Source organism: Caloenas nicobarica, chromosome 5 (assembly GCF_036013445.1).
Source record: "Caloenas nicobarica isolate bCalNic1 chromosome 5, bCalNic1.hap1, whole genome shotgun sequence".
Lineage (NCBI taxonomy): Eukaryota > Metazoa > Chordata > Aves > Columbiformes > Columbidae > Caloenas > Caloenas nicobarica.
In genome coordinates, this window is record NC_088249.1 from 6,639,106 (window position 1) to 6,658,184 (window position 19,079).

The 19,079-nt window shown below is 41.7% G+C and overlaps 1 protein-coding gene across 1 annotated transcript in view; it reads right to left on the reverse strand.

Moving 5' to 3' along the window:
- KCNH5 (potassium voltage-gated channel subfamily H member 5) overlaps positions 1 to 19,079 on the reverse strand; it is a 156,936-nt gene that overhangs the window by 114,475 nt on the left and 23,382 nt on the right. Inside the window, exons 4-5 of the mRNA XM_065636117.1 lie at positions 17,872 to 18,000; positions 2,040 to 2,155 (exon numbers count right to left, since the gene is read on the reverse strand). Coding sequence (XP_065492189.1) covers positions 2,040 to 2,155; positions 17,872 to 18,000 — 245 coding nt within the window. The remainder of the gene's footprint in view (positions 1 to 2,039; positions 2,156 to 17,871; positions 18,001 to 19,079) is intronic.

Genomic DNA, 19,079 nt, shown 5'->3' on the forward strand with positions numbered 1-19,079 from the left:
CAGCCTTTGTGCAAATCCATGAAACTTCTTTCCACGCCAAAATTGTCCCCTGCATTTAACACACCATTCTGCCTTTGACTCATAATCTGGTTGTTATCTCCAGTTATCACTTTGGACTCATCTGTGGTCAACACTTTACTGTCATGATAAATCAAGACTGGGACTTGCTGCTTTGGTTTCTCCAGACCTATTTGTTCCCTGCCTTGTTCACTGGGGCAGGAGCCAGGAACAGCCTCACTATTGCTGGAATAATAAGCTACTCAGCACTCAAGACAAATGCGATGAACATATGCTTGATACTTCCCTGTGTCTCTGGTGGTGGAGTGCTTAGGAGCTCCCATGACACTGTAAAAGCATAATTATTATTCTTAACATAATATCATGCTGAGTTTGACATGGTGAGTGGGTGGCAAGTGGCTGTGGAGACCACTGAACTATAATGATTATTTCTTTCATGCTGCATGAATTTTTAATTTTAAACCACAAAAGAATACACAATATCTTGTTAGTCAGCTGCATGCATCACAGACTCTCTGAACTATTCTTGTATACAACTAACAAAAATGGCTGGTAACTGTTAAGCCTAATGAAGGTGGGCAGTATGTTCTGCAAGGGATGAGCTGTGATGATAATGCTCCTCCTCAGACACAGAAGTACGGAAAATTTGGCCTGTACAGCGATGATGTGCCTCCACTCATTCGGCATTCCTCACAGCACTTTGCCTACAAAGTACTTTGTAGCTCTAAATGACTTGTAGGAGAGGAGATTGCACACTCGCCAAGCAACCTGTTCCTCAGTACAACCTTCTCCCTTACCTGAGCTTCTCCTGCTGCCTGATCTAAATCTTCCTTTCTGTGACTTAATGCCATTACTTTTTCTCTAGCAATAGTGGTCCTGGTGAACAATTTCCTCCCTCATTCTATGCACCTGTTATAGACTTTTTGAGTATTCTTACCATATCTTCTCTAGTCTTCTCTAGATAAAACCAATAATGGATGTAACAGGATTTACAGAGCACTGAAATGTCATGAATTAGAAAAGCAAGATGTGAGAGTAACTCAGCAGTCATCCAACAACTGGTATGGGATAATTTAAGGGAAAACATCACACTTCCAACACCTGAAAACTATGGGTTTCCATTCTGATTTTAATTTAAGTAGAGCTTTTCTTATTGAAGTCCACTAAAACCAGCAAGGGAAAGAAAACAACAACAAAAAAACCCACAAACAAACAAACAAAACAAACACACACACACATTTAAAGCTGCTACCAGTTCTTAGTATTGAACCCAGGACAAGCTCTCTGGTACAAGGTGGCTGGGGTTGTCATGTTCAGTAGCCCATATATTTTGACCATATATTTTTGACCCACATATTTTTCATTACCAATGGACATGAAGATGAAAGCTGTACCTCTTTTTCATCAGTTAACCTGAAGGCATTCACTTGTTGCACCATCTGCACTGTTAAGGAGATGTTTGCAACCTGCCAAAGAGTTCATTTCATCAGTTCTGAAGAAAAAAATGATGAGCAAAATATCGTAGGAATGACTTCACAAGAAAGTCAAGATTAAGAGATATGTAGTTAGTGTGCCTGTACAACCCCAGGGACCTGGACAGGGATACTTCCAAAGAGGTTTTTCAAATAATCTACTTTCCCTGGGAGAGTAAGCGACCATCCACAGGGCTCAAGGACATCGTGTCTGGTTCTGCATCGTTGTGATACAGCACGTAGAGGAGCATACTGTGCACCCCAAGTGAAGCAACAACCAGCAAACTGAGAACTGCACCACAGAAAAAGGGCCGTGTAAGTAAAAGTGACCTATGGAGACTGTTTTCATGACTGAGAGCGATCTGACCCAGAAATGTGGGCTTGGCACATAGTGCTGCTTTAGGATGAGCAGAGGCTGAGAAAAAAAAATCCGAGTTGGGAAACATTTTCCTCTAAAAATATTATTTAGTAATGGGAATTAGGTTTTTCCCAACCCCCCCATCTCTGCCTGCCTTATGGATGGAGCAGGCTGGTGTCTGTCCCACTTACTTCGGCTAACCGGGAGTGTTTGTGCACCACCTCAGCCTTGTTCATGGGCGTCAGCTGCTGCAGGACGCTCCGGCTGTTCGTCAGGGCTCGCGTCAGCCGAGCAAACTTTGTCCAACCTGCGGGAAAGAAGGAAATCGTGTCAGACGTACTCAGACCCCGTGCATCATTAGTATATCTCCTTCATGTTCACTGACATTAAACCTCAGACTTTGAGTTTCTCTAAATTGCTGCACAGAACAGCTTCAGGCTCCAGACTTCAAGACATTGCAAAAGAGGAAAAATACCACTGCTTCAAGGCAACTATGAGTAAATCTGAGTAAAAACAAAATGCTCTGGCTTGTTCTTTCTTCTGCCTTTTGGAAGCAATGTATTAGAGGGATCACATTGTGCTTTCAGCCTTCTGGGGAGTTACTCCACTGTTAAATCTAATTCTAAGACGCTGAAGTTAATGCAAAGGCTTCCCAAGTCTGCAAATCCTGCTGAAGTGAAAATCTCCCTAGCTACAGTTTGGCTCTTTCTGATTCAGGGCTGCTGGAGCAGCCACAAAAGTCTGATCTTTAAGTCTTTACTGTTTCTTGTCCCGACTAGACTTCAGGGACAAAAATAAGACTTAAAAAAAAAAAAAAAAGGCAAAAAAAAAAAAAGCAAAGTTCAGGGCTGCATCAACAGCAATGCTTCACACTTAAAAATAAAAAAAGACTTTAAACACAGATTAAGCACTAGATTTCAAATGGCATTAGGAAATACGTGTAGCTGTTAAACTAATGATAAACAGCTGCTTTAATGGTAGTTGGAGACCCACACAATAGGCCACCCCTGGGGAATTTTTTGTGCAGCATCCAGAAAGAAGCGATTGGAGTCTGTTACCAACAGCAGCACCGACCCGGGAACGTGCCATCAGGTCATTCCTGCTGGAAAAACACCCAAACGTGACAGCTGGCGTGGATGCGTCAACGGATGAGGTAGATCAGGGGTAGCAAAGAAAATGCCAGGGGTTTAAGCAGGAAAACTGAAAATCCAAATATCTGCAGGAAGGAAATGCCTCCCCAAGAGCACTGAAGGAGAAGCTTAACATAGCCAGGTATAACCTGACATTTTACTACACAGGTATGTAGAAAATATCAAACAAGTTATGGACAGGAAACAGGTTCAGGAGAAGGTTTTACTTTTATTTAACTTGAATGCTGAGTAGGTGAAAATTGGGGGAAATGTCACATCTAAGAAAGGAAACACAACATTTCTATGTTAGCTAGGTTTATTTTTAAATGCCTGATGTCTGATAGGAGTCAGGGACTTGGAAAGTTGAGGGAAGCCCTGGGGTAGATAAAATGAAGATAAGAGAACAGACAAGACAATAAAAGTTCAAGAAAAAAAAATAATTTACGGTTTGGCTTTGCAAGATACCACATATATATCACATTCACACAAATGTAAATCAAATGTTCATCATTTAGCAATCAGAGCAGACCTAAATATCATGATACACCACCAGCACAGCAGAAACCATTTGTGTCTGGCTATTTATACATGACCTCAAAAATGCACATAAAAAATGCACTGGGAAAAGGTAAAAAATAGAAGTATTTAATTAACTATTCAAATCTAAACCTTAAATGTGAACTTTGGATATGCCTCACGCTTCTTGAGTTTACAGGGATATTCAATTAGGAACATTCACTTTCTGTATTAAACAAGGTCAAGAGAGACTACAGGGATCCGAGTATGAACTGTTAATTTCTTGAAAAAATTCTTGTGGTTTTCTTTTTCTTAATTCTCTATAAAACTGTGGCAGGGAGACAGGTTGAAGACAAGAAGTCAGAACTGCTCTTTATCTTTCTTAGCCAGTGATTTCAAAGTGCAAGCAAGCATCGCAACAGCGTCCTGACGGCTCTGCCCCGACATTTTTCGTGATTGCTGGAGGCCGCGGTGCATCCAGCCGATTGCTTTTGGCATGCTGCAACCACGCTGCAAGAACCAGAGAAAAAGAGCAGTTCTCCTCTGGGAAGTGGTCACCCACCTCCAGACCCTGGGCAGGTACCTACACACACATGCACACACACACAGCGTCCTCTTCCCCTGGAAAGACAACTCCCTGTGGCCGACGGGGATGGATTTGGGACAGTCATTTGTCGCATCTCAGCTTTGTCAGCTCCCCCAACTCTAATAGGAACGTCATGAAGTTCAACAAGGAGAAGTGCAAAGTCCTGTACCTAAGGAGGCACAGCCCCATGCACCAATATATGCTGGGGGCCACCAGCTGGAAAGCAGCTTGGCAAAAAAGGACTTAGGGGTCCTAGTGCACCAGGTTGATCACGAGGCAGCAATGTGCCCATGCTGCAAAGAGGGCGAACAGTATCCTTGGCTGCATTACACATATTGCCAGCAGGTCAAGGGAGGTGATCCCTCCCCTCTGCTCAGCACCGGTGAGGCTACACCTGGAGTGCTGTGTCCAGTTCTAGGCTACCCAGTACAAGAGAGACACAGACATACCGGAGAGAGTCCCACAAAGGGTCACAAGGATGATTAAGGGACTGGAGCATCCGTCCTCTGAGGAAAGGCTGAGAGAGCTGGGACTGCTCAGTCTGGAGAAAAGAAGGCTTGGGGGTGCAGATCTTATTAATGTATATAAATACCTGAAGGGAGGATGCAAAGAAGACAGAGCCAGGCTCTTTCCAATGGTGCCCAGTGACAGGACCAGATGCAATGGGCACAAAATGAAACACAAGAGGTTCTGTCTAAACCTTAGGAAACACTTTTTTACTGTGAGAGTGACCACGCACTGGCAGAGGTTGCCCAGAGAGGCTGTGGACTCTCCCTCCTTGCTGTTCAAAAGCTGTACGGACAGGGTCCTGGGCAACCGGCCATAGGGGACCCTGCTTGAGCAGTGGGGTTGGACAAGATGACCTCCAGAGGTCCCTTCCAATCTCAACCATTCTATGATTCTGTGACCTTTGTGATGGCTGACGGTTAATGGTTCGAGGTTTACTTTATTTTCTGAGGTTTAGGGCATTGATCCGTACAGTAATCAGATGAGGATTTGGGGAAGAGTCAGGGGCTGACAATGATACTTCACATACTCTCTAAAAATCCCTTTCCATGGTGCTGCACAGACAGAGATCCTACTCACAAAAATATGAGTTTTAAAAATGCATCTCCTCTTCTAAAAGCAAAATTGGTAAGAAAATCGCTGTAATCATCTGAGGCAAGAAAAACATCTGTTATGCATTAACCACAAATACAGAAAGCTGCGGAAAGTTGAGGAAGTTATACCACAAGGAGCTGGAGGAGTAAGACACATACCAAACAAGAGCCATCCTTTTCCTGTAAAAATAAAAATGAAGAACTATGCTTTTTCAAATACTCTCTTTCCACCTTAGTGAGATCATCAATGTCAGGTGAAAGAAAGAGTCACACATTTTAGCATCCAGGGTTGCCGCTCTGCTTGTCTGACCTCTTCTTTTCACGGGGCAAATCATTTCATCATGTCCTTTCTCCACCACGACCAAAGCTTTGCTGTGCTAGAGCAGACCTTTTGAAAAAACCCTTCCAGCCTCATTTAGAGACTTCACATTTGCACATTTCTTTCAGCCTTGTGAAGCCCGTGACTTTGGACATTCGAAATACAGAATATGCTAAGACGACTTTTTTTCTAATTCAGCACAAAATCCAGCACTATTCTACCTGTTCCTATCTATTCATCTGCAATAGTATGAAAAAGTACCAACTTCTTTTGTTTCCTATTTACAACCCAAGAAAATTAAAAACATAGCAACAGCAAGATGGTGGGGTATGAGTGGGATGGTGCAAATGTATACAGGCTGCCTTGTGTCTGAAATAATCTGTACAGGGTACATTTCGCTGTTTCTTGACCTTGTTGTAGACTAGAAAAAATTGAGAATTATATTTAAAACCAATGTGTATGTTTAAATAGACCATGCAAAATTTGTATAGCTGCCTACTGCTATCAATGTTTCTTCAAATTATTCTCTCCTTTCTTTTCCTCTATAGACACGAGACTTGAAAAGAATGATAATTTTATCCCATGTATTAGTGACCGCCTGCCCTCACAGATATTTTCAGTCTGGAAGAAGTAAAGAGTGGCACAAATAGCAGGTGCAAGAGGGAAAAAAACCTACTCGTGAGAAAAAGCAACACTTGTGATGCTCTCTTCAGCTCAGCTGGACTGACTGTGTCTTTCTTCCACAGAACCTCTTGAAAAATAATACCCTGAACTTGCACCACTGCACTCAAATTCTTAGGAACAGAGACAACATCATAAGATCACACACCAGATCAGGCCAGCAGCTGCTTCTCCTTACAAGAAGTTAAACTGGGTATTTCAGAGGAAGATGTTAACTACCTCAAATGGAAAATTCTGGAATAACATACACAGAAAATGGTTGTTTCCCCCGGTTGTCTTTAATTACTTTCTAACTCATGGACAAAACTAGAAGAATTTGTACCCCTGCTTTAAAAATGAAACAAAACAAACAAAAAAACCAACCTCACGATCTGCATGCATTCTCATGATGCAAAACAAGGGTTCGTGCTTCAAGAGTAATCTAGCAAAATGCTTCCCTGTTCCTATTCATTACTCAAACTAAAATTTTTGCATTTTCAAGAAATCAAGATGCAGGTTTAACGACTCCATACAGTTACAAAAACAGGACATGAAGAAGGCAAGCATGCTGATAGACATGGATTAAACTAGTCTCTGCCTTGGCACAGCTGTAATGCTGTCCTTCCAAGCATGCAACTTTGTTCTTCCTCCATGTGTTTTAGTCACAATTAAATACATCTGCAAAATATTCTCCACGTCTCTTGCTCTAATTAGGACTGCCAATTTGACAGCCCTCTGACTGCAGGGCTAACTGAGCCAGGGATGACTTGGTGGCATCCTTCACGCAACGGCTGAGCCAAAGGTTTTTCTGAACAGAAAAAAAAGGAGTACCAAATTAATAAAAAAAAAAAAAAAAAAAGGTATTTCTTTCAAACCATAGCTGCTACAACATGAGTTGAATCTGTTAACATTATGCCAGGATGCTTGGGGGAGCGCAAGAGCATGGAAGGGAGGTAGGCAACAGTCAAACAAAGCAGACAGAGCACCTGAACACCTCCTCAGAGATGCAAAAGCTTTCCAGATGGGTCTGAGATGCTTAATCAGCCACAACACTACAGAAATGATGTGGTGTCTAAGGGGGAAATGGTCTTTCCAGCTTTCTTATCAAGGACCCCATATGCAGGGAGGACACCTTGTAGAGAGGTAATATAAATTTACCCCCTTATAACTTGATCCTATCATACCTCCATTGTCAGAAAGTCCAAACCAACTTATGTGAAACCTCTCACCCACTATAGCATGTGCCTTTTCATCAGCTACTACTCCAGCAAGAATAGCATTATTCCCACACATCTTTCTTCCTGAGATCCTGAATTGATCATTGTGTTTTATACTGGACAGCTGGGATGGGAACAGCTCTGCAGCAGCTGCTCCCCAAACAGCTCCACTCCACCACCACACTCGCTGCTTCCTGTGTGCTCAGGGACCTTCTGCAAACTGCACTCTTGCATTGCCATAGGGACCTCTCTCCCTGGCCTTCTGGTCACCAATGTCCTTCCCATTAATACACCCTGCAGATCGATCCAGTACACAAACACACTCACCCACCTGCAACACCCACTCCTCTGCTGCCTTCTCTAAGTAAAGAGAACTGTCAAGAAGGCTGAAGATGCTGTTGCAGTGCACAGCAGAGCATAAAAAGGATGAAGGGTAAAAGCTGTCCAAAGAAAGCCCAGCAAAGGAGGCTTCCCCTCCCCAGGAGGCTGGAAGTGATGGGACAAAAATCACTGTCTCCTAACGGGTATGTGGAGAAAAAAAAACCTTTTAAGCCTACTGATTCCTCTTGGGGCAGAAAATTGGTTAGGATCCACCCAAAACTGTGCTCCCACACACCCCAAGGAGCAACTCCTGGTACCCGTCACACATGGACACTTCTGCCAAGGGGCTGCGTCAGACCTGGGCAGTTCCCCCTGCCGGGGAGAAGCCCCCGCACAGACACAGGCTAATGAGCAAAAACAACTTGGGCTCTTTCGCTTCCCTAGTGCAAGTGTCACCTTCCCTATACAAACCTCAGCAGTCAGCAGGTCTACCCCTTTCCTTCGAAGATAACAGCGAAGTATTTGCAAATGAGAAAACCTTTCGGATTATCCCCATAATTTAATTAGGAGTTGAAAATTTGTAATCTCTCTTACTGGATTTGTGTACAAGTCCAAATATGAATTTTTCCACCTAGCTAGAAACCACACTGAAAAAAAAAAATCTCTAGTTCATAAACCATATTATGCTGTTTTAAAGCTAAATTCATACATCAGAGTTGATGAAGAGTTTAAAAATCTCAAGGTGAGACGTTAATGTTCTTTATAGTGCACTTGCTCTGAAAAATCTAGACATGACTAGTTCCCCCTAATAAAACATTAGTGTAGCTCTACTAGGTTGCAATTAACCTTTTTGTCAAGGTTTGTCTGGATCAGAAAAGGATCAGAAAATATGACGGCTTTCACATCAGTGTAACAGGGAACTATCCAATGTCTTAGATTTCAAGGAAAACACTTGGGTTAAGAATTCTATTCTGTGTAAAAAACAACCGCTGAGGGTAATTACAGCAATGCCCATTGTTGATCCCTGCCTGCAGGAATATAAGGAACACCTCCAGACCATGGAAAGGTTGTTGTTCTCATCCTACTGTGAAGCACGAAACAGTTAACATACAGAATGCTTAAATTAGTATACTCTACGATTTACTTGCAAAAGCAAAAAGCTGGCACCACTCAGAGTTAGGCAGTATGGAATTCAATTGGTGGCATGGATCATCGTTCTGCATCAACAGTTAGCATCTACAAATCTCAACTATTCCTAGACATTCAGACAGAAAAATCATTACAATGGCTGGCTGTTTGCTCTTTATTGCAGGTAAAGTATGGCTGAAAGTGCTCATTGCCTCTTAAAAAAAATTTCCTGGTTTTGCTTTGTTAGAGAGAGAGGGATAAATGGGATTCCTGAATAAATAGCATAAAAGTCAAACAAAGCTCAATCACTCCCATGATGCAGTAAAACTATTTAGCGAACCACAGAGTCTGTTCAAACATAATTCAAAATATTAGAATAAATTTCCCGATTTGAAATTCTGTGCATTCCACTGTCTGATTATGTACTGTATGCTTGTGATAACTTTTACATCCGACCTCCCTTCTTGCTCAGTGTTATATTTCCAGTTGCCAGCCACCCACTGCAACTACTGGGGAGGTCGAAATTGTTGAAGAATCAACGGGTAATCCTGAGCATATCACTTTACCTCTCTGAGCTTCATTTTCTTCTCCTTAAAATGAAGATAATGCTAACGACCTACTTTGCAAGCCATTTTGAGATCTACCGACAAAAAGCACAAAGACTTATACACCACTACACTACCTTTGGTATACAACGTATTTTTAAATTTAATTCTGACATAGCCGTAAATGTACAGTGCATAACTTCTTAAATTTCACTGTGCAATTAAAACTAAACTTTATACACACACACAGGGCCACCAAAGACTTATTTTCCATAAGTATACACAAACAAGTGCAAATTTCGGGGGAAAAAAAAGCACTAAGTACTATAAATGTCAGTCAACTGGCTTTTAGGAGTTTTTCAGACAGCAAAATGGTGCCATTCAACGGTCATTGAAAAATGGCTACACCACCAAAAGGCTCAGGGTCAAAAGGAAGGCAGCTTCTAGAAATGAAAAAGCAGTATACAATGAAGCACACGGGGATGAGAAGAAAGAGGGAACAAGTATGTGAATGAGAAATTAGGGCTTATGAGAATGGACATGGGAAGCTAAAGACACACGGGAAAAATCCTTCTCTGGCTAGATTTATTACATTAACAATTAAGTTTTTAAAGAATTCGGAGTATGACCAAAAGGCGTTCTGGATCCATAAGCAGAAAGGGCAGAGTCTGACCCAAGGAATTACAGGTTGCTCAGCTTGATCTCAGCGCCAGGCAAAATGAGAGAAAAACTGATCTGAGTTTCAATACGTTTAATAAAAAAGGAAAGGAACGTAACAAATGACTGTCGATACAGAATTAGGTAAAATGCCCTACGATGTTAATTTCATTATTTGATAAGGGTATATACATTTGGTTCAGGAAGACAGCCAAACGCCAGGACAGAACAAGCTGCAAGCCAAATGCAATGGTCAGCCAGAGCCACGGTATCTGTTTGATGTACACCGGCAAGGGACGAGCCAGGGCAGCTCCCCATACCAGCGCTCTCCTGCTGGGGCTGGACTGGGCAGCAACTGGACCATTGACTTGGCAGCAGCCTCAGCAGTTGTCCCTGGTTTGCTCTACATGCAGCCAAGGACCTTCCTCCCAACAGCTCCCAAATCAGTACAGTCACAGTGCTCATCACGTAACATCATCTCATTCTGGCGCTGCATTTGAATCACCTGAGAACCACGTGCTGGCCAAATCCTCTTGTAGGGTAATCTTCACTGAATTGACGCTGTGTGACACTCTTGACAAAATATTGAGACTATGCAGTTCAGTAAATTACAGGTTAAATGGATTAAGAACTTGCTAGCTGGCAGATATCAAACAAGGAGTAGTGGAAAATAGTCAAAAATTATTCCAAGCGCCTTCTGGACCCCAGTGGACAGGTCTCCTTCTATCCAGTGCTTTTCTCATTGGTTTGAAAGTCATTATAAAAACAATTAATAAAATGCCCAGATGGCAGGAAGATTAGAGGAATGTTAAACAGTAGTGAGGACAGTCACACAGGATGATGTGCTTGATAACTGGGCATGTGCCATTAAAATATGTTTTAAAACAAAATCAGATATCTAGGCAAAAGCAATGCAAATTGTATCTCCACCATGGTAGGGGGAAATGTCCCTAGCAAAGAACAGTCCTGAAAATGATCCAGAGGTCTCAGTAGATGAGCAATTCAGCATATGATTTGCTTTGGCAAAAAGTTACCTACTCCTTGGACACAAAAGAGTAAAAGCTAGGCTTGGAGAGGCTGAGCAATGGGCAATATTGAGGAGCTGGCTGTGAACCAACTTGACTGCAATAATGGCTGCAGAAACTTGTTTGCGACCTGAGAGGCTGAAATCCATGCTACCACATCTTCATCCCTACTGCTGCCAGTGAGCTGGATTAAAATGCAGCTAAAATGTCTGTGTATCTGCCATCAGCAGACCTCCAAATTCAGGCTAGACAGAGGCTTAAGGAGCTCAACTCATTTACTTTATCAAAAGAAGGTGGAGCAATTACTTGATATCTGTGTAAGTGCCTTAATGGGACTTTTCTAGTATAGTGGAAAAAACGCATAAGAAGATGGCACTGCAAGCAGCTGAAGCCAGGTTAATTTAAATGTGACACTTTTTTAAAGGCAAAAGTATAATGAAAAAGCAAGAAAAATATGAAGGAATGTGGTGGATCCTCAGTCTCTTCAGACTTCTAAATCAATACCGGATGTTTGTCTGGAGGGGATGGTTTAGTTACATACGAGTTCATGGGTTCAGCAGAAGAGTAACTTAGCGAAATGTAATGCCCTTTGATAAATAAATTAGACTCTTAAACTCTAACTACTATATTTATACTTATTATTTTATATATGACTTAAGAGTGTTCCATTTCCTACATAGAAAGGGTATCCATTTACAAAGAGTTACTGCTTTAAGGATCAACTTCCAGTTTAATTCAATCTCTCACAGGGTTAGATTTGATTTCAGTGGGATTTCTTTTTCATTGCACATTGAACTTCTAGAAATTTAGAGAGAGTTGATGTGCATTGTGAGTTGCTGATGGAGCACACAAAGGCCTCATAAGGCAGTATGAGATTCAGAAAATTACTCAATTTCTGTGAAGGAAACTAAACAGCCCTGGATATGGAAATTTTCTCTTCTTCATCATGGTGGGTCTCTGCAAGCAGCAAAGTGAGAAGGGGATGTGGGAGCAGAAACAAGGCCTTGCAGCGTCACCCCTAGGAGCACAGAAACAACTATCTTGGTGACAGGTCAGCCTTTGCCACCAGCATGTCACTGAAGACAGTAACAGCAATGCCGGTCCTGCAGGAACAGGAGCAAAGCGACCTCAGAACGTCTTCCTGATTACTAGCAAGCTGTGCTCGTCCAAAATGGATGGTTTCAAATACCAAGAGACTACATCTTAGCATCATTCCTCTGAGTTGTCTGCTCTTGCCACTGGAAGCCCACCTGGCGTCCTGGCAAATGACCGTTTCTCTTGTCATCCTCGTAAAGTCCTTTCTCAAGGCCCAGGTGTTCCTGGATGCTAGACCCAAGGGAGAATGGAGAGATGCAGGTGATCTCCTTGGTGCCTGAAGGCACTGGCAGGTGAAACTCTGCCGATCAGAGCAATAGGAAACAGCACCAGAATAAGTGGGTCCCTATAGCATCAAGAGCCTTGTTATTATTACAGCCACGGAAAAGCGCAATAAAAACATGGTAAGGATATCAAAATTGTGACCTATTAAATTACTGTTATGGATTACTGTCGAGGTAATGTGTTCAACAGGGTACACTGTGCTTTAGCTAAAGGTAGAAACCTCATTTTCATGCTCTAATCCCTCCACCCACTTCTTCTATTATCACCAGGATTGATACTCCCTCAAGGAAAAAAGTTCCCATCTGCAACTAGTTACATATGCTTAATAACTTGCACTTATTAAAGATAAAAAAGGATCAGAATTATAGGCTTACCAAGGATTAGCAAGCCTAAGTGCATATTTCTGCAACCACTACACTTTTTATAGCCCTGTCACACTCCGAGATAGAGTTGTATCATTATATAGAGTTATATAACCATAAAGAGTTATATCACTGGAAGCATTACAGCATTGTCCCAGACAGTCTTGATTATCAAAGTCTGGCTCTATCAAGCGAAGTAAAACAACAAAAAACCCCCTAACTTCAGGATACTGCTGTGCCATCTCCTGATCCCATCTGTTAACAGTACATGGACCTGAGTTACAGAGGCTTCATTTATACAGGTTTGCAACCTAATTCAGCATCCCATCAATATTCAACTTCCCAATCACTTCCAGCAGGTGACAAGCCTGATATTTCTCTCAAAAGAGACTTAACAACCAGTGAGAATACTAGCTGAAAAAAATTCCAAGTTTACCTAGAGGCCATGTTTTTTCTTCCTTGATCATAACAAAGGAAATAAAGCCATTGAAACTCCACTGTTAGCCAAAAAGTGCCAGTCCGTTTTTCTATCCTTAAACTTTAAGTTCAATATAACCTACGGCACTCCTGGCTTCAAATGTTGTTAACATTTTAAGTGGTCCCATTTGCCATTCTAATAGTTAGGGCTCAGAAAAATGGCTTCATTTTTGTCTGACAAATAAACATAAGATTATTACCACTGTGTGTCTTTGGAGGGATTGAAAGTCTTCAGATGTTTTTAAAAGGCCATTGGGTAAAGATAGAATAAAAGCACAGCAAGCTGATAAAAGCATCCAACTGTGACCCTACAATGGTACAAACATAAAAAATAAGACTCTTTAGGTTTTATTCTCTGGAAGAAAATACATAATACGATCTTTCATGTGCTTGTAATGGCCTTCCACCCCTGCTGTGTAAGGCATTTGGCCAGGACACCTGGGGATCTGACCCTCCACCACCACAGGTAGGACCTATTGCTTGGTCCTGAATCCAGATCAGATAAATGTTCATATTACTAAAGAGTAACAAGAGAAGGAAAGAAAAGAGAGACCAGGCAAAACATAGCATAGCTCCTTCACCAGAAAATAAGGGATTGTCCCAGTGACCACCACGTGCAGCCGTCATCTCCTGCAACACCTCCTGCCCCATCACTAGTTCTCATACCACTTCTTACACACTGCCACCATCCACAGCTCATCCAGCCACCGGCGCAGGAGCTGGGACACTATGAACCATAAACCAAGTCAATGTTGGAGTGTACCCCCAGCCCTCCGCACCACACAGCTGTTGGTGGCACCTTCACCCAGCAGTGAACACGTGGTGGCTGATGTTTCCTTCCAATATCATCTTCACTGCTTCTACTTGAGATGCTGGTTGTTTTTGTTTGGCTGGTTGGGTATTGTTGTTGTTGTTGTTCTTCTTCTTTGGTTGGTTGGTTAGTTTGGGGTTTTTGTGTTTCGGTTTTGGTGTGTTTGGGGTTTTTTTGTTTTTGTTTTTTTACACTTTTGCATGGTTAGACACTTTTTAAAGTAATTTTCCATTTACAAGGATACAACAGTACTTTTTGGTCACTGTTACATCGTTGTACATCATAGGTCTCCTGCACATCACTCAGTGATATTAGATACCAGCATGGCTAACAACAAAACAAGTCAGCCAAATCTTTAGTGTTGAGCTGCCTGTACCCTCTCCAAAAACAAGGTTTTTGATCTCTGCCACAACATTTTATTAGAGGAAGGTAACTTTTAAATATCCCTTTTCTCCAGTCTTGCTTTCAGCCCAGTAAGTTTTAACAGCTTCCTGGACTGTGACAAATTCAGAGTCTCCTGGGTGACCCAGGAAATTTTTTCATTACTTTTACACCCTCCTGCAAGCAAAGCCCCCTCCTCCTCCTCCTCCTTTCTGACAGCATCAACACACAGCAAACGGTGAGCACGCAGGTAAGCAGAGAGATGCACCATCTGTCGCAGTGCCCCAACCTCTCTACCTCCCCTCGCTCGCACGGGGCTGGTCCCCGTGATATCAACTCTATTTTTTGTACTGAGCCTGGAAGCAAGCATGTTTGAGAGCCTATACTGGACAAAAAAAATCCCGCCTCTCCCTTGAAATGTGATTTGTAGCAAGACAACTATTTTCTTTTATTCATATATCCTGTTTTCACAAATACAAGCAGCTGCTCAACACTTCTGAGCAGTTCTGCATCCTCAGGACCAGTCTCCTGAAACTGCAGCTGCCTGTGCAAGGTCTGCACAAGACGCCAAGCGTGTTGCAGCCACCACAAGTAAATCTGGTAAACTCAACCATTTATTTCCCGGAGCCAGGACACACAGACAACCTGCAGTGTAGATACACCCATTGTTATGATTTAAATACCAAATCCTTGTACCTCGTAGGAGCGTGATATACTGAAGCTTCACAACAAAGCAACATACCTTTGAACACTGCAGAATATATTGGTATGGAGAGATTATTGCATAATGGCATCAATATTTTATATCTATTGAATTTTTTATCTCAAATTTAGTGCTCCCATAAGTAATCGACAGTAACTCATTTGCACCATAGTTACTTATGCATTATGTATTGCATGGTCCTGGCAGAATTTCTGAAGAAGAATCCTTCTTTTAAAAAGAAAAAAAAAATAGCCCTTTCAATGACAAGTTCCAGCATTCAAATGCTTTTTACAAAAGTTTAAAAATTCTCCACTAAATTGTAATGTATATGTTTACTGATCTCATCATCAAAAACGAAGTGGTCTGACAAGCTTCTAAGCACATCATAACGTTATCTGCAAGGACAATGAATTATGCATCTCTCATAGCTCTACGTCTGACAAACACTGCGATCCCAGTGCTGTGGGATCCCGCAGATCCACCCAGTTGAGACACAAAGGGTAATGCAAGAGTACTGTTTTCCCATCCTTGTAGTAAAATGTTACAAATATTTGAATAAGATCTTTTTTTAGCATGAAGAATATAAAAAACAAGCTCTAATACATGCAAAAGGAGAAGAAAAAAAAATCAGGTCAATTACTTGTAGTTATGGAGCTCGTTGAATGTATTGATCAATGTTAATCAACGCTCTAATCAAAGCACCCTGAGCAAAATCTTAAGATTGCTATCATATGCCTTAAAGGCACTTAAGAGATGTGGCTGTACTGCCTTCTGCAGTGTTCTGTTTCTTGGGGTTTGTTTTGTTTTGTTTTGTTTCTTTAAGTACAACTTTGACAGAAGTGCTCTTTAAACATGCAGTCAAACCTCTCCGGCTGCTGACGACAATATTTTGCAATGTTCATAGTTAATACGTGGCATTTTAACTAATGGTACCTTTCACTGGAGAACAGCAGTACACAAGTTATGCACTTCACAGCGATTGCTCTTTCCCATAGGAACATATATTGTTCCTATAATGGATGCCAAATGTATTCTGCTCCTCCTCAGCCACAAGCCAGTGAGGGGGAGAGCTCTGCCCCCCAGAGCACATCCCTGCCTCCCCAGGGAAGGTAACAGAGTACTAATCTCCAAGGCTGACAATCCAAAGGAGGCAACATTCATCATTTCTGCATTTGGGAGCCACCTTTAATACGTTTTCCCTGTCCTGCTGCAGCCACGCACTCCTCAGGTCAACCACGTCCTGCAGAAAGCGGGGCAGGGGCAGTGAAAGGGGGAGTTTCAGGGGCTCATTTCATGCGAGAGAAATCTCAGTCTCCTCAGAAAGAATCAAATAGGAAATCATACAAGAGAATCCTTGCAAAGACTGGCTTTTTCCATGATGAGCTCCCACTACATATTATATACACTACAGCAAGGAGCAAGTCCCATGTCCTTCAGACATCTGCAGTTCAAGTCCTTTCAATTAACTGGCATTTATCCTAAAAGTTTCAGATTATTTCCAGGCAGAAGAATTCCATGTTATGGGGCTGAAAGTGAAATAAAGGAATATTTGCACATTGCTAACTAAACTGTAGAAGCAGTAAAGCTTATGATGGCTGAGAAGGTATTCCTATATCAGGATCTTGTAACTTTACAGATAATACCCTCTAGACAAAATTTCTCATATTTGGTGTTAGCCCAAAGAGTGGCCTTTCTTTTATTTTAAGTCTACCTTAACTTTTCAGTTATCCAAACACATATAATAAGTGTTATCTAGATCATAAGAAATTAGTTTAAATCCTGTTCGCATTCAAATGACACCAAGTTCATTCTAAAGACGACGGCTTAGAGCACACAAGGCTTTCAGTGAGAAATTCAAAGCCTTCTCGGAGCGTGAAGAGAAAAATATAGCAAGGAATTAATCATCAGAAGGCAACTTCCAAGAGAAAATGGGATGCACATGCTGTAGCACAAATGCCCTTGTTTATGAAAGTGTGCGTTATTTTATCCAAAGCAATACACATGTGAACCTGACACAAAACACTCGTGTCTTACAACCAAAGCAGAGGATGTTGTTAGATCCTCTGCACCTTCCTGCCCACCAGTTGTCTCTTGTGCAAGGCTGGGGGTCTGTCCATGGGTTGTTAGGTGGTGAGAGTACGGCACGTCTCAACACACACCATCACCAGCCACTGTTAAATAGCAAGTACGATGTCCACTGCCACGCAGTCATCACTGCTGGCCAGTGATAAAGGACCCACATGGGCTCTTTCTTTTACATTTCATCTCCAAGAGTGAGAAAAGGAAGAAATACCAACATCTCAGCACAAAGGAGCTGAAATTATTTTTTGCTAAAAAGAAGATATCAGTCCCTTAGGAAGCAGGTCTCCCAAAACAACACAGCATTAAAATGACTCAAAAACTATGTAATTATTAGCAAAAGTCAGATAAAAACAAACAAACAAACAAGTAGTGAAAAATTAGTGAAATTACAAAGAGAAAGGGAGGCTTGTCATTCTAGGAAAATGTCGTTAGGGAATTTTTACTCATAGTGATTTATCTTTTATTTTTAAGCAATAGTATAGAAGAGTAGCATCGAAAGTCTGACAGGTCACAAAACAATTCCTGAATTCAAGACAAAGATCACAGGCACGGCATGTCACAGGAATGAGCTCAAGCCTGTACTTTCTCATTTACCAAAGAAAAATACTGTACTTTGTATTTACCTTTTGTTGAATCGTCTTCAATCGGTTGTTTGAACAAAGTGATATCCTTAAAAGTACACAGGAACAAAACCACTTTTTCATGCTCATTTCTTATGGGTGCAATTTGCATGTAGAACCAAACTGGGGTTCCTGAAGCAAAGAAAAAGGTGACATTGGACTGTGGTGCAACACAAACTCTCCCCAGCCCATACACAGAATTTTTCATCATTTATTATAACACATTATTTATGATAACACATATGTAGTTTAGGATCACATCTAGATATTTCTACATATACCAGATCTTTTAGTTTTATCTCCCCAAAGGAAAACAACATATACCTATTTTTACAGATTCATTAAAATGGGGAAATATTACCAATTTAATTAGCCAATAAGCAGAGACAGGAGTCTTTATAACTTTCCACTCTGAAACAAAATATATGATTCTTCTGCTCTTGCTCTTGTTTCTTTCCAGCACATCTCACAAATTTGGTGTCTGCAGGGTCAGCAGGTAAGAAAAAATGAATGGATGGTATCTTTGATTCCTTCTTCACATAACATGGAGCTATCAAATCCAAAATTATTGGAGTATACTGTCAAATGCTCCAAATTTGATGCTACTCCATTATTTAAGAGGATATGAGCTAATGAGATTCAATTTCCTTTCTGTGTTTTAGGTCATACCCTCCACCTCCTTGCTGTCCAACCCAGCAGAACACTCTCCCAATGCAGTTATCTGTATTTAGCTTGTGAAATAAATACAAAATAATTTTCAAACCCCACCACTCATCAAACAAACAGAAAAAAAAAAAAAAAGACTATGGTTTTGGAGTTTTTAGCACGGCTTTTGGTAAGTGCTCACACGGGGCTCCTGCAGGTGCTCAGGAGCTCAAACTGGTCTTGTTCCCTCCTAGGCTGAACGCATGTGGCAGTTCCCTGTGTACATGCAGGTCTGGTCTGCTTTTAGGGTGAAATCCTACAAGACTTTAACCAATTTCCTTAGAAACACCCTGTTCACCTGCAGGGATGTGAACGTCAGAGACGCTTTCCATCCAGCAAAGCTCCGTGCCCACGACCACGTCCCCTCCCTCCCAAACTTGCACCTACACATGCTGAACTATAAATGCCTTCACAGCCAGCTAATTACCTTCGGGATTTGATGTGCTTTCAGACAGTTGACATAATAGCTTTCCTCCTGAGCTGCCTGAATGCCAGCCTGAGAGCTG